Below are 15,424 nucleotides of genomic sequence, written 5' to 3' on the forward strand. Positions count from 1 at the left end.
ACAGACAGACCCAAGAGCAGGGGTCTAAGTGAACAGAACTGTGACTGGGTAGCTGTGTTTGCACGTGTCTAAGAGGGTGGCTTCCTGCCTGTCAGCTCAAGTGACAATGTCTGACCGTGTCTCTAGGTCTCTGCTGTGCCTGCATGCGCCCCCCACCCTGGCTACATATAGTATATGAATGTTGGTGGGGGGCACTGCATGGCTGGAACATCAGGAGAACTGGGACCTCTCCAAGGACATGGCTTGGCTTAGGGTCCCCAGAGCTGGGGTGCATCCGGAAACCATGGTCCTTCTGGAAGGGGATTTATTTAAGGGGGTGCTGTCCCTGCCTTGCCCCTTGTCAGGCCGGTGCAATGCTAAAGCGGGGGCCGTTTTCCCTTTAAATCGCGGACACTTTGACAGGGGACATTAAGGATCCGGCTGCTCAGGCTGAGCAGATCATAAAACCGGACAGGCAATTTCTGCTCCCGCCAAATAGCCAGGCAAACTCGTTCTGCATCTTTGGTTTTAATGCACTAAACTGGCAGCTAAGCAGGGAGCGAGCAAAGGAGGGGGGGCAGAGAGCCCCCCCACATACACAGACGCACACACCCGCCCGCAAAGCAAACACCCCTTCACACCCTTACGCCCCACGCCCCGCCCCCGACCCCCCCCACCAGCGGAATTATCAACTAGAATTTGATTAATATGCAAATCGCAGGCAAACAGCTCCATATAATTCTTTCAGTGGAGAGTAATTAATCACCAGTTAAAGCAAATTAATACATATATCAATTTTGTCAGAAACATGCTTAGTTCAATCGCCCGTAAAATTGAAGTTTGAAGTATTAAGAGGCTCTGCAGAAACGCCAGGACTAAAACTTTCAAATTGATCCTATTTAGTAATCAATCAGGCTCTCCCCTCAGGTTAATCTGCCTAATTTTTCATCTCAAATCATACACTTTACTGACACGCCATCTAGCAAACAGTCGATAAAAAGTTAACAAAAATGATAACGACTCCAGCCAGAGCCATTGTGCAGGGCGGGTAGGTGGCAGGCAGCTTTGATTGCATTTCTGAGGTGGTTGGGGACTTTGTTTTTTCCTGGGCCGAGGGCTGGGAGCTCCCCCAGACAGCCAGAGCCACCCAGCCCCACCACCCTGATCTGCTATCTGCTGCCCTCCACTGATGTTGGACTCCTCTCAGAACATCAGAACATTCACATCTCCCCCCAAAGTCGCCTAAACCAGCTAACTCTCTATCCATGCCTGTGATTGCAAAGAATGTCTCAAAGCCTGTACGTTGTGTGCTTGCGGTAACTGTGGACTGTGCCTCTGTCACTCTGTATTGTGTGTATAATGGTGGGTGGGGGTGGTGTATCTGTTTAACAGCAAAGGTTTATCCGTTTAACTGTTGTATATGCCACTGGCTGCCTCTTTCAGTGGGTGGGCTGTGTCATATGTAACCATACTGCCTGTATGTCTGTGTCACTGGGGTGTATACTGGGTCTCTGCATGGTGGGTCTGGGTAACTCGGTGCCTGACTTGTGTGTGCTTGCATTGTTCCCGAGATGTCTGTGTGACACCATGTGCATGTTGTGTGTGCTCTGGATTGGCCATGGGTCATGTACGTGAGCCTACCTGTGCCTGCCCTTTATCTATACGTGGGCATGTGGTCCCAGCGGGGCTTCAGGCATCCAGATCATAGGCCCCATCACAGACATCAGGGGAGGGGAGATGGTCCCTATGGAGGTGAGCACTTCACCTTGAGCCATCTGGGAGGGGTCACCTCTTCCCCCACCTTAGCCCCCCATTCCAGCCTCCATGTGGGGTGGAGGTGGGAGGGTAGGGGTAAGGAAGGGCAAATGAGGTCTCCATTTCCTGGTGGAGGGGACTCTCAGACCTGGATCCCTTTCCACAGAGCCCCGGACCCACTGCTTCTGACTTAGGCCCCTGAATTTGGTAGGGGTGGGGTGCAGACACCCAGTTAGGAACTACTCTGTCCCATATCATCAGATGCCACTTCCACATGTGATGACAACTTATCTCAAACTTCTGTATACACATGCTGCTAACTAAAGCCACACAGGTCTCATGGCAGTCACAGGTAGCTAATCTTCCTTCCCCACTGAGTCCACCCCTACTCACAAACAACTAGCTGCATCTAGCTCTCCATGGGGAAGGGTGCACTTGTCCATAGGCACACACCAATGTACAGCAGTCCCTGCACACACTCATACTTAACACAAACCAGATTCCAAAGCGAGCAGAATTCAGTCACCCCCAACCCCACTAGTGGCACTGTTGATCCACCAGGCATACGCGTACATATCACCATTTGTACCCTCCCCATTTAAGGCAGAGTTGAGCCCCCACGGAGAGGAGTAACTTCCTTTGAGTGAGCTGGGGGAAACTGGGCCTTCAAGGGAGTCCTGGAAGCAGTAGAGGCAAAGGTGGGTCTGCAGATTACTCTAGAGACAAAGGTTCAGCCTGAGGCCCAACAGGAGAAGGAAGGGGCAAGGCAGGACAGCCTGGCCTTTACCCAACAGCAGAGCAGAGGACCGGCCCTCACCCTAACCTGGTCTCAAACAAGCACAGTCCATACCTACATAGCGTTTATTCACTGACCTCGGCTGCCTTCAGAGTAGATTCATGCCCAGGCTAAGGTTCTTCATCCCACCTTCTGCTCACTCCTTTCAGGAGCCCCCTCCAGGCCATGTGCTCATCTCCCCACCCTCTATTGTAAGTGAAAAATTGAGTAGCCAGCCTAATCAAAGCTGTATCGGAGCTAAGATTCTGGTCCTCTGTAGCTTCAGTTCCACATCAACGTGCATTCTCCTGGTTATCTGCTCACACCAGCTCCCTGCACACATCATGCTCCCCAGGGAATCACTCGCCTGCTGGTCACACCCACCCCAGTGACAGCTTTACTTCTCTCTATTGCACAAACTTAGTCACACCTAGTTGCACACACTAGCTTGCAACAACTGGTTACACAAACATAGCAGCACACCCCCAGTCACCCCCAGCTGCACATGCTCTGTTTCGTCAATCAGCTGCACAGGCCCAGTCTTTCAGTTGCACACACTGACACACTCATCGGCACACCCTGTTGATGTCTGTGAAGCTCAATTCATGCAACCCCTCCTCCCCACCCAGCCTCAGGTCTCTCCTAGGACAGGCAACCCTTAGGAGGAGAAAAGGTGACCTGCTGGTAGCAGATATGGATTATGAGTGCAGAGGTGGGGCCCCAGGGAACCTCAGGGGGTCCATTCTCCCTCCAGCATAATTGCACCCCACTCAGGAGTCTGCACCAGGCCTGGGAGCCCTCACCTTCCTTCACTCCAATCCCAGGAGCCACTTCTCTGGAACTGTGGCCTGTGGACCCATTCCGGGTCAGGCTGATCTCCCCCAGGCCTGCTGACCTCTGTCCAAGAGGCCTAGTGCTGCACTTGCAGCTTAGGGATGCACCCATTGCCCACCCAACCTATGCACACACAGTTCTACATTCCAACTACCAGCACCCAGCACACCAACAGTTCCAGCGCCAGGCGCATCACCTCACTGCCAGCAAAACGGACTTCGTACTTCTCCGCCTGACAACAGGAGCCGCCTACCTGCTGGCCCGCAGGACCCCACTCCTCTCAGGTTCCAAGTGCCCTGAAGCACCTCATCCTCTCCACTCTGGGCCCCTTATCCAGTCACTCCTTCACCTCCTAGGCCCCCTTATACCCTTTCCCTGTGCATGTTTGGGGGGTGCTATCTGTAGTCTCAGCACAAATCACTTTCTGGGACCCAAGAAAGAGGGGTCGGTGGTGGGGGTAGGTAGTGAAGCCAAGGTGCCCCTGGGTTCACGTGGCTGAGGACATGCAGGACCGGGTGAGTGGACTTCCCTGGATCTGGAGGCTGAGAAGGGTGGGGAGGAGGGGGTCCCCGCGGCGACCGGCAGGGGCGGAGGGGAGGCGCGCGGCCCCAGCCCGTCCCTTTCAGGGGGGACTCATGCATCAAACTTCAATTTTCCGGACGATTGAATTAGTGATTTTTTTTCTCCTGAACTAAAATACACTTAAGTCTTTGGGATTAATTACCACGTTCTGGTCCCTCAGACTGGAGTATTACTTATCGGAGCTGCGTCTGACACCGGCCCGACACCTCGTAAAATAAGGAACTGCGCCTCCCGGCCTCACCCGGCGCCACCCGCCGGGCCGGCCCGGGAAGGAGGAGCGGGGAAAGCCGAGGCAGCTGGCTCGCGCGGTGGGGCCCGGCCCGGCAGCGCGCGGCAGGGTCCCAGGCCCGGAGAGCAGAGACCGCCCGCGTTCCGGAGCTTGGCAAGCCGGGCCCAGGCCCCGGACCAAACAGGGAAGGAAGAGGCCAAGCCAGGCCGCTTCCCCTGCGCGGCTGGGAACCGAAAGTGGGTCTGCACAGAGGCCACCGTCCTCGGGGAACCTGCCTGCCACAGCCCCGGGGGTGAAGGAACTCTGGCCACAGGGCGGGTGGCCCAGAGGGTCCCAAGCCTTAAGGAGCCTCGCTCCGTGAATGGGCGCAGGGCCCGCAGCCCCTCACGCCATCCACGACACACTCATTCGTACACTCACGCGCGGGGAGTGCCACGGAACGCGTGCGGCCCGCGCCCTCGGAGCGTACGCAGGCGGTGCACAGGACTCAGCGGGCGTCCCCGAGGCCGGCCGAGCCGGCGGCCGCTAAGAGGCCCAGGGCCGCGCTAAGATTCGAGGCCGTCTCACATCCCAGGTCCCCAAGGTAGCTCCCGGAGCGCGGCCAAGCCCCCTCCCCGCCCCCCAGCGCTCCAGTCAGAGCCAGGAGAGCGGAAGAGAGAGTGGGTCTGAGCCCAGGCCTCCCTGACTCCCTGACCCTCGCTCCCGCCTGCAGACGACCGCTCAGCCCCTGCCCACCGCCGCCTTCTCCCTGCGCCAGGGCGCCGGGTAACTACCCCACGCCGCGGCGCTGCGTCGGACCGAGACTGGCCCAAAAGGCCACGCACGCTGGCAGCCCGGCTCCGGAAGCCCACTGGCAGCCTGGCAGAGGCTTCACATCCAGCAGAGCCGAGGAGGCTGATGGGGGGGGGGGCTGTATGTGCTCGAATGCGCTCCCCAAACTATGCGGGACCCAATGCGCGGCGCGCTCCCCCCAGGCCTCCTCGGTTCGCCCAGCCTAGGGCTCTGGCTTACACCTCTCTCCGCTTCCCACCGACGACCGTCTGGCCCTTCCTTCGCCCGCCCTTCTTTCTGACCTACAGAAACAACGAATTCCTTCTCATCTTTCAAGGCCTGGGTCCAATGCCACCTCCTCCGGGAAGCCCCTACGACCCCAAGCCCAGAGCCAGCTCTCCCGGTTCTGTGAATGGCATTTCCCTGCCGCAGAGCCCTGGCCTCCTGATAGCGCCAGGAGGGTGCAACGGTGGTCGTCCGCTAGACTGGGAGCTACTTGAGGGCAGGAACTGCATCTGATTTGTTTCCATTTCCCCAGCCCCCGGCGCGGCCCGGAGCAGAAAAGACGCACAATAAACATTTGCTGAATGGAGTGGATTTTTCTCTTTATTTTATGAATCCTTCCCCTTCCGTCTTTCCTTCTTTCTTTTCCTCTTTCCTTCCTCCCTCGTTATTTTTTATTTCTTGGTTATATTCAATTGTCATGTTTTTCAGGCTCATTAAATCCATTTAGAGACAAAAGAATAAAAGGCAGAAGGGGAAGGAGGGGGAGGAGGGAAGGGGGAGGGGAGGGGAGGGGAGGGGAGGCCGGAGAAGCAAACAAATAACCCGCTTTAACTAGACGGGCGGATAAATGGCCCCGTTTCTCCTCAGCCCCGATGCGCCTGCTTAGCTGCGCGCCCCGCGGGCGCCGCAGCTCGGGTGGGCTCAGCCCCGGGGCCGCCGCCCCCAGCCCGGAGGGACCCAGCAGGGCCCGGCCCGGGGCAGCGAAGCAGCGAGCGGCCGGAGGTGCCAGGGCCGCTTCATTGGGATTCATGGGCGTGTTGGGCGGGCGGCCCCGGGCTCCCGGCGAGGGGCGGGGGCCGGGCGGGGGCCGGGCGGGGGCGGGGGTGCGCACGGCGGGCGCAGATGCCCGAGTGACCGCCGCGCCGCGGTCCCCGCGCCGCCTTTGTGCCGGGGAGGCGCGCGCGGGGACCTAATCCATCAAATTGTCTACAAATTGTGAAGAAAATTCAAAAACCATATGGTCGCCAGCGCCGGCGCGCTCTGGGCTGCGGAGGGCCGCGGCCGCGCCCGCACCCGGAGCCGCGGGGGGCTGGGCCCGGCTATTGTCGCCTGTCAGCGGCCGCCCGGGTCCATTCGTCCCGGCCTTCATGGTCCGCGCTCCGAATTACAGACCCATCCATCCTGAGAGAGGGCGATTTATGTCGCCCGGGAGGATCCGGCCGCACGCCCGCCTGGCTGCCCCGCTCTCCTCCTTACGTTCTCTCCTCTCTCTTCTCCCCCTTTCCCACTCCCTTTCCATTCCCTTCTTCTCCGTTTCTGTCTCTCTGTCTCCGTCTCTCCTTGTGAAGCTTTTCCTCTTTCTCCACCCCCCGCCCCCCGCGCGCCCTGTGGCTCTCGCTTTCTGGCTCTGCTTTTGGAGTGTCTTTCTGTGCTTGTTCTGTTTCTCTGTCTCTTAGTTTCCTCCTGGACACGCACGCTCCCGACTCAGGCCCCGGGGCCCCATCGCCTGCCCGAGACCAGATGCGCATTTCTCACATCAATTTTGCGGAGAAAGAGAGCCGAGCGGCCCGGAGGCGGGACCCTCCTTTGGTGACAGCGGCCACTCGCCAGCCCAACGAAAACAAAAGCCCAGAGAGAAACCCGCTCTGTCCGGAAAAGTAAAAGCTGCCTGCGTCCCTGCCCTGGCCGCCCTCAGGGCTCAGGGACTCCAGAGAGTCCTGGGGAGATTGATGTCTCTGCCCAAAGCCGAGTTGGGGGGGATAGAATCTGTGAATGTTACCAGAAATTCACCCCAACTCTCAAATGCTTCGGGCTCACACCTCCCCGTGCTTGTGTGCGCAATTCAGCTTGCCCTTGGTGCCTCGTTTTTCCTCCTGTCCCCAAAGGCAAGGCCCTCCGGCAGAACCAAAACTTGGGAGCCCTCGGGCTGCACCCTGCTGCGGACCGAGAGATACCTGCGTCCACCTGACGCTTAGCCCGAGCCCCGCAGAGTGGGGAAGAAATGCCCTGGGGTGCAGGTGGGATGCCAGCCGCGGGGCAAGTCCCCCCACCCACCCAACCTTTACCCTTCTTGAAATTAATTTTCCAGTCGTGGAGCCCCTAATGTACACACTCTTTCTCCCAGCAATACACGCCTCACTTTTTACCCGGACCTGACGAAGCCCGCTTCTCTCGCCCCCACCTCCAATTTGGTAGCTGCCGCGCGTTTCTGGGTGAGAGGCGCCTTCACCTCCTGCTTTCCCCTCACCCCTTATTCTCGAGCCTGCCCTGAAACTCCTCCATATTCTCCAAGGCCTGGGCAGCCGGCAGCGAGCAGCGGTGAGACAGGGAGTCGGCCGCAGCTTCCCCGAATAGGGCCCACTCATTCAGACACGGTCACCGCGGGTTCTAGTAAAATGGCAAAGACTTTATTTATCGGAGAAAGAGGCCTTGGGTACAGTCCGGGGCAGAGAGGGCAGGAGCAGGGAAGGGGCACGCGGGACCCAACCTCATCGAGTCGCCCTTGTCTGGCCAAGTAGAGCTAGGAGCAGGACGTTGGAGACTGCAATCAGACCCAGAGCTGCGGAGGAGGTGGGGTGAGGGCTTCGGGTGGCCTCCTCTCAGTCTCTGTCACATGCAAAAAAATTCTAAAAAGAGTAAAAAATAATTCTAGGGCTTTGGGTTCCATTTTAGTTGGCTGATTGGCTGGATTTCCCCCTGCTTTGTCCCTAAGACCCGGACCCCAGCAGTCAATCCAAGGAAACGGAGAGAGGGAGGAGGAATCTTAAAAATAGCATTAGTGGGCATCAGGAGGCAGAAATGGCATCGAAAACAGACTTTTGGGGACGGGGATGGGGGAGAGAAAAGATCGATTTGAAACTTGCAAGTCAGGACCCCGGCTGTCCCCCTCAGTCCCTTCCCACAAGGGGAAAAAGGTTAGAAGGAAATAAGTCAACTGCAATAGGCCTAGGGAGGCGAGGAGGAAGAGGGCCAGTGCATTCGCCACATGCAGAGAAAAATCAAAACAGTTGGGGCGGGCCCCCTCCTCCAGACCACGGGGTTAAGTGTTGGTTACCCCTCGATACTGCCTCACCCTCAGCAAACCCGGCAGCCTGAGAGCTTTGAAAACGTGGAAATCTCCGAGATTTTAAAAAAATAAAAGAAAGAAAGAAAGAAGTCAGGCTGAGGTGGGAAGAACCCGCTATATAAGTTTAAATATTTATACAGAAGCCATACAGAATTGCACGGCGAGGGCTCCCGGGGCGGCCAAGGCCGCTCGTAGCGGCCGGCCCGGCCGGCCAGCCCGGGTTTATTGCTTCGAGAGGGAGGAGGCGGCTGCCGGGAGCTGAGTCCGGGCCAGGGACAGGAGAGAAGGCGGGAGTTGCAGAGGAGGTCCCAGCTCCCCTCGGCGGTCCGGGAGGCGGCGGGCATACCGGCGCTAGGGGCCCGGCGCGGCGGAAGATCCCGGGCGCGGCTCAATCGTCCACGTCGATCTCCTCATCTTCCTCGTCCTCTGAGCAGTCCTGGCTGCTAGCCGGCTGGTCCGTGAGCGGGGAGGCGGGAGAGAGCTGCAGGGGCCCGGCGCCCGGGGCCTGCTGGGCGCCTGGAGGGAGCGCGGGAGAGCCAGGCCTCGACTTGGCCCTGCCGCAGCCACCGCCCCCGCCGCCCGCGGCCTCCGAGTTCTGCTCGAGTTCGGCCAGTGCCACGATGTCCATCTGCCCGCTGGGGCCCAGTTTCTTGGCGGACTCCACATCGGCCTTCATCTCCTCCAGGTCCCGCTTGAGCTTGGCGCGCCGATTCTGGAACCAGGTGATGACCTGAGCGTTGGTGAGGCCCAGCTGCTGCGCGATTTGGTCGCGATCGGCGGGGGACAGGTACTTCTGGTAGAGGAAGCGCTTCTCCAACTCGTAGATCTGGTGGTTGGTGAAGGCTGTTCGCGACTTTCGCCGCTTCTTAGGGGTCTGCCGCTGCCCAAAGATGGTCATCCCGTCGCGGCCTGCGAGGAAACCATAGTATAGGCTTGCGCCAGGGGAGAGGAGACCACACCCCGGCTCTCGCTTACCCCACCCAGGCCCCTCTGGCCTGAGGTCTGCTGCAGTTACCTTTTCAGACTTGATTCGGCCTGGCGGACTAGGGCAAGCCTCGCCTAAGGCAAACCTTCTAACCCCCAACTCTTGTCTACCGGAAGTCTCTAGGAAAAATTGTTTTAGTCTCTGCTCCCCACCCAAGTGTTGATTTGAAAGACCCAAGGTCGCTAGAGCACAACGAAGCCAGACAGGGACGCCCTGACTGCCGGGTGAATGTTGGTTCTATACCTCTTCCCAATTACCTCGACTCTATCCTTATCCAAAAGATCCAATCTGAAAGGATCTCCGTTCCCCAACCCAGGAACAGGGCAAGGAGCGCCCAGGCCACTGGGAACAGGAGGGAGCCAAGCAGAGCAGGCAAACTGCGGAGAGATCTTGGGTTACCGCCACCCCTCCTGGGTCACTGAACTCTGGCCTATCCAGAGGTCCCTAGGAAATAGGGTTTGGGTCCTGTCCCACTCATTTCCACTCCCAGCGGCAGCAGCTTGGGCTGGAGGGCCCTGACGGCAGGCGCGGGAGGAGGTGGGCAGAGGCACAGGGCACAAAGAGTAGGGCACGGGGAGCGGGTCGTGGGGTACTGGGAGCACGGGAACCCAGCAGCGGCGCCTACCTTCGGCTGCCTGCAGGACGCTGACCTCCAGCCCCTTAAAGGTCTTGCTGGCGAGCTCCTCCAGCGCGCACAGCGGCGAGGTCTGCGAGAGCAGCGCGCGGCCCGCCAGGGGCAAGCCGCCCGGCGCGTGTTTGTCCGCGGCCGCCAGCAGGTGCGCCGCCCCGCACAGCGAGTAACTTCTCCGCACAGACGGCTTGTTGAGGATGTCCTCGATGCTGAACGGAGTCAGCGGTTTGTTGGAGTTGGCGGGTGGCGGCAGGTGATCCAGCGGGCTGCGCCGCCGCTCTTCCCCCGGCGCCGCCTTGCCATCCTCCTTGGAAGTCATCTCGGCCTCGTTTGGGGGCCCGGCCGGGGCGGCTCGGGACGCGGGGACCCAGCCCGCGGGCAGCTCGGGCGCCGGGCGGCGCGGGTGGGTGGCAGCGGCGGGCGGGAAGGAGGCCGCGCCGGCCGGGCGCGGGGCCGGGCGCGGGGCCGATTAGCGCAGCGGCAGAGGCGAGCAGAGCCGCACGGGGCCCCGGGAGGAGGGTGCTGACGCGGGCGCCGCCGCCGCCGCCGGGGCTTCCAGCAATCCGGGGCCCGAGCCGGGGCGCGCCGCGCGGGGCTCCAGTTTCGCCAGCCCCGGTGCTATTTAAAGGTGTCAGGTGGCTCCGCGGCGGCTCCTGGCCCCGGGTCCTGGCGGCGGCAGTTGGAAAAGCCGAGGCGAGGGCGCCGATCCCGTACTGCGAGGGGAGGCGGAGAGATGGGGCAATTGACTATTGCTAACAAGTTAGCCTTGATCGAGGAGTAATCAATTATCTGCAGCGGCACTTCTCTATTTCTCTCTCCTTTCTCCCTTTCTCCTCTCTCTTCTTTCTCTCTGTTCTCTCTCTTCCTGTTCTCTCTCCCTCCCTCTCTCTCTCTCTTCTCTCTTCTCTGCTCCCCCCCCGTCTCTCTCCTTCTCTTCCTCTCCCTCGCCCTCTCTTTCACTCTCTGTCTGTCCAATGCAGGCGGCTCTAAGTTGGGAAGCTCATTAATTAGCGGGCCGGGGGTAGGAGGAGCCGGCTGGAATTAGCCTGCCTAATGCGCCTGTCAGTCCGGGCGCTGCGCCGCGCTCGGCCCGAGCTGTTTGTAAATTACATTAGCGGCGCCTTTATTGCACCCGAACCTCGGGCCACTCAAAAGCCGCCGCCCCCACCCCAAACTGCGAGCCTCGCTCCGGGCGCACCCGCCTCCCGCCCGCCTGGCTGCGATGGTAGCGCTGGCCCGGAGGTCTCAGGCTCTCCGACCCGGGATTTGGCGCCCGAGAAGGGCGGTGTGAGCCCAGCCGGAGAGGGACTCGGCCGCCGCGCGGGCCAGGTAAGACCGGGAGCCTGGGTGGGCCCCGCCGCCGCCCAGTGCGGACTTTGCCCAGCTATCAAAGGACCCAGCCTCCCTACCCCCTCGACCCTCTTTTCGGTCACCCCCGGCCTCAGTCCGAACGCCTGGGGAAAGGGAATCCGCAGCTTCCAGGCTGGCCCGCGGAGGTCCGTGCGGGTACTGCAGCCCTGGGTGAAGCGACACGGGACAGGGGTGGAGGACCCCAGGGGTTGGGGGAGGGGGTCAGAGGGCTTAGTCTTCCCCAGCGGGTAGGCTGAGGGGGTTAGTTATTGGTGGCTCCAGGCACCTTTCCCCTCGGCCTGAGCCCGAAGCTACAACCTTACCTCTTCCCGCAGTCTTGCACATTCCTCGGGCCACGGCTCTCCCGGCCCACTGGGGCCACGGCCCTCCTGGTGACCGGCGCCCGACCGGGCAGCCCGGCCGGTTGCCTGGGCTAACGGGGCCGGCTCGGGGCCTCCCCGCTGAGCTCTGCCCAGGCCCCGGCCGGGGCCCCGCTGCCGGCCCCGCCCAGCCCAGCGCCGGGCTCCAGTACACCGCCCGACTCCAGCTGTTCCGGATGCGGGGCGGGGGCCCGAAGGGGGCCGGGCCAGGGCTGGGGCTGCGCTCCCAGGAACCCGCAGGGAAGCCGGGTTCGAGTCAGACTGGGGGCTGGGAACCCTCCGGGGCCGACTCTGTGTACATCAGGCGAGCATTTGTGCGCATCGGTATTTGAATGTGTTTACGTTTTTGAATATGTACATTTGTGTGGAGTTCGCAATGTGTATATTTGTGTAAACATATGTAACCTGTGGGCATTTAGGTGTATTTGAATCCTACTTGTATCTTTCATTCCCCAGAGACACCCAAAGGGGCTGTACCCCAGGCTCTTTTTACTCTTGCTTCCCTCCCCTGGTTTGTATGGGACCCTTGGCCCCACCACCCTATTCTTCCCTGTCTGTGCCTGAAGAAAGGAGGGGAGCAAGAAGGGGCTGGAGCCAAGGGAGCTGTTTCTCTCCCCACATACAGCCTCAGCCCTTTTCCTGGCTTTGTTTGTAAACTCCTGGGCAAGCAGTGTGGTTTGGCAGCCCTGCTTAGTCAAGAGAAGGGCCCAGAGAGGCCCCTGCCGAGCACTGTGGCCCAGCCTAGAGGTTAGGATGGGGAGAATAGGACCTTTTGGGCTTCCTGGACCCCCTTAGTACTGTCCCAGAGAGGGAGGGAGCCGAGCTGGGCTGCAGGGCAGGGGACAGGTTCTCTCCCTGGATGCCTCCAGCATAGGGGCCTCTGCACAGCAGAGATCCGTTTCTTTATCTCCTGTTTAGTTGTTTGTTTGAAACATGCTTGCAGCTCCCCAGAGTAAAAGGGACAGTGTAGGGAGAAAAGATTCCTGTATTGGGACCCCAGTGCCTGCCCTCATCCTGTTTGGGAGTATTGGGAAGCGTTATTTACCCTTGTTCCCGTCTTTTTCCTGTTTTTGCGGGGAGGACAGGTGCTCAGAGGCAGGAATGGTGAGAATGGGATTCTCAGTTCCCCCAGAGCCACAGAACTGTCCTTAAAGCAGGCTTATCTCTAGTGCATCAGCGCTTCTCTGGAGCCATGAGGTGACGCTGGGCCCTGCAACAGTGGAGTCAGAGGTGAAAGAGGTGGACAGGGACCTGGGAGAGAAGGTGCCTGGGAGCCTGATGGACTCTGATGGCTTGGAAGCTTGGGGACCCTAAGGGGTCCGCCTTCTCTCACTTTCTGCTGTCAGGGTCCTGCCTCTGCCTCTGGCCTCTAGCCCTTTCCTGCTATAACTCCAAAAGCCCTGACCCAGAGCCCCAGGCAAGCCACATCCTCCATGCTAGAGAGGAGGCCTCTCCAGATCAGGGAAGAGGAACATTTGAGGCCCTATCCTGGAAGAAGCTCCATCTCATAACCCCCGGCCATTCTTCCTGGCTGCACCTGCTATTGGTCTGCAGGACAGGATCTTAAGGACAACCTTGCTGTTGTCCCTTTCCCGTCTCTCAGGAACAGTGGAGTTCAGTGTTACTGTGAAGCTGCCAGGAAGGTGAGGAATGTGAATTTGGGGAGCTCTGGGGCAGGAGCACAGGATTCCTTCAATGGGGCCCTGTTTCCAGGGATCTTTAGTCTTTGGCCACATCATGTCAAAGTGGACAGGACATTCCACAGTCATCTGCTATATTACCTCTTAAACCCACTGTGGCCAAACCTCTTTTTCCTGCGGCTCAATCAGAAGGCTTTGTTTTTAGCCTAATTGGTTGGACTCTCAGCAAAACAGCTCCAGCAGGCGCAGCTGGGGGTTCAGGGGGCATATGGTGCCACACACCCATTTTGTTGCTTAGGGTCCCCTATTTCTATCGTCTTATCCAGGTTATGTTCAAAAAACAGATCGACTGTCCCACCGACCTTTCCCCAACCCTGAGGTTTTCCCCTACTCCACACCCAGTGTGTGGGCTAAGATCTTCTGAACTCTCAGAAACCCAAATCTCCTGGCTTCCCCGACTCCTCCAGCACAGCAGGGGGCTATATCATGGGTTTGCAGTCAGACTCCCTCCCTCTCAACCTAGAGAGGGAGATCCTTGAGGGCAGGGACCTTGATCTGGGGATTCCATCCATCCCAGATCTGCGCAGCCAGGCGCGTACCTGGTGCCCTCCCTGTACTGGTTGAATGCGTTTTTATTGAGCAAATGGAGTATAAATGATGGTGTATTGTGGAGGGGGAAGGCTTGGGCCTTGACTTTCCTCTCTCAGAGGAGTTCTGGAGATGGTGAAAATTAGGGGAGTAATTCAGGGGCTGTGGGGGGTGTGGGGAGAGATGAGAGGAAGAACTCTGCCACTGCTTTCTAGGCTCTATCCTGCCCAAGCCACCTTCCTGGGATCCAATGCTGAATTGGGAAGACACTGTGGGGTCTCCCACCCCCAGTCAGCTGAGCTAGTGTCCTCTCCCATGAAGCTGGAAGCATTTGATCCCTGGCGTCTGCTGCACAGGGAATGCCTGTCTTCAGAGCCTAGTTTATACTGTATCCTGACTCCCAAATTCCTGCTTGCTACCTAAATGGCCAGGGTCCAGCCTTATTCTGTCTTCAGTGGAAGGAGAAGGGATTAGTCTGGCAAAAAATCTGCTTTCCCCCTAGTTCAGTGACTATTTCAGACAAAGAAGAGGGAAAGAGCATTGCATGAATTGCCAGGAAAAGGGGACCCGGTAGACTCAAACAAAATGAGTTATTCCTTAGCATAAGAGAATAATTCAAGTAAACTCCCAAAGGTTCGGTCAGCTTTAATCCAGATTGTTTTGGTAGCACCATTTGTTTCCAGATTATTTGTGTAAGCACCAGCCAGAGCTCCCCTCAGAGAGAAACGTTCTGACACTGGTTGAAAGGAGTTAACTTGACCACCAATTGGGATCATTTTAGTTCCCCAGGGACCTGCTACTCTGACACTCCTTGTGGAATTCAGAGAGTGTTTCTTCTGATGTAGAAGTAGACTCCAATAGATGGCCTCCTGCCTTCCTGACTGAACCAGGACTGCCCACTTGGTTTTTATTTTCTGCCCTGGGCCACCTTCAGCAGTAACAACAATAACCATGACAATAAACACCATAAGCCCTTACTGTGTACCTGGCTTCAGGCTAAGAGTTTTGTTCATTTCATTTATTACTCACAACCCTGTGAGGTAGTAGCTACTTTTACCCCAAGTTTGTATATAAGGAAAATGAGTCCCAGAGAAGTTAAGTAACCCATCCAAAGTCACACAGCCTGTTTTGAAGAAATTAGGATTTGAAGACTGGTTTTTCTGACTCTAATTGTAATCCCAGAACGATGGGGATTTTTACCCAGAGACATCCCCACCCCCCCACCCCCGCCTCGTGCAGGGTTCTTTGAATGGGCTTCCAGGGCACTACAGGTCCCAGAAATTGTGTGTAAAATTATGTATGTGAGCCCAAGTGGGCACACTTTTCCAGGGGTGATATTACATAACACACTGGACTCTCTAAAGGGGTTGGAGATCCAGAAAAGGATCAGACCAATAGGGGAAGCGGGGGAGAGAAGCTACCTACCTGTAGGTCTGGGGAGCAGGGAGCCAGGTGCTCCAAAATTCAGGCCAAGCTCCAAGCCTGCTTCTGGACCTGTCCTGCTATCTGTGGCCACTGGCTCTCAGGACCTCATCAGGCTAAGAGAGGCGGGGGCAGAGACCATGGCTAGGGCACTGCTTTGGGGAGCATCCCCTCCTGTTCCTCCCCCACCGCTTCTTTTGTGAACTCCAGA

At 58.4% G+C, this 15,424-nt stretch overlaps 1 protein-coding gene across 1 annotated transcript; it reads right to left on the reverse strand.

Moving 5' to 3' along the window:
• Positions 1 to 7,557: 7,557 nt before the first annotated feature.
• Positions 7,558 to 10,152, reverse strand: LBX1 (ladybird homeobox 1). The gene is made up of 2 exons (XM_055300219.1): positions 9,828 to 10,152; positions 7,558 to 9,126 (listed from the first exon to the last, which is right to left on the reverse strand). The coding sequence occupies exons 1-2, from the start codon at positions 10,150 to 10,152 to the stop codon at positions 8,606 to 8,608; spliced, it is 846 nt and encodes a 281-aa protein (XP_055156194.1). The 3' UTR covers positions 7,558 to 8,605.
• Positions 10,153 to 15,424: the final 5,272 nt, after the last annotated feature.

This window comes from Nyctereutes procyonoides, unplaced genomic scaffold, assembly GCF_905146905.1.
Source record: "Nyctereutes procyonoides isolate TBG_1078 unplaced genomic scaffold, NYPRO_anot_genome, whole genome shotgun sequence".
NCBI classification, from domain to species: domain Eukaryota; kingdom Metazoa; phylum Chordata; class Mammalia; order Carnivora; family Canidae; genus Nyctereutes; species Nyctereutes procyonoides.

Coding starts and splice junctions, on each gene's coding strand:
- LBX1 (XM_055300219.1), bottom strand. CDS start 10,152: ATGACTTCCAAGGAGGATGGCAAGGCGGCGCCGGGGGAAGAGCGGCGG. Junction 9,127..9,827: donor CGTCCTGCAGGCAGCCGAAG/GTAGGCGCCGCT, acceptor GTTTCCTCGCAG/GCCGCGACGGGATGACCATC.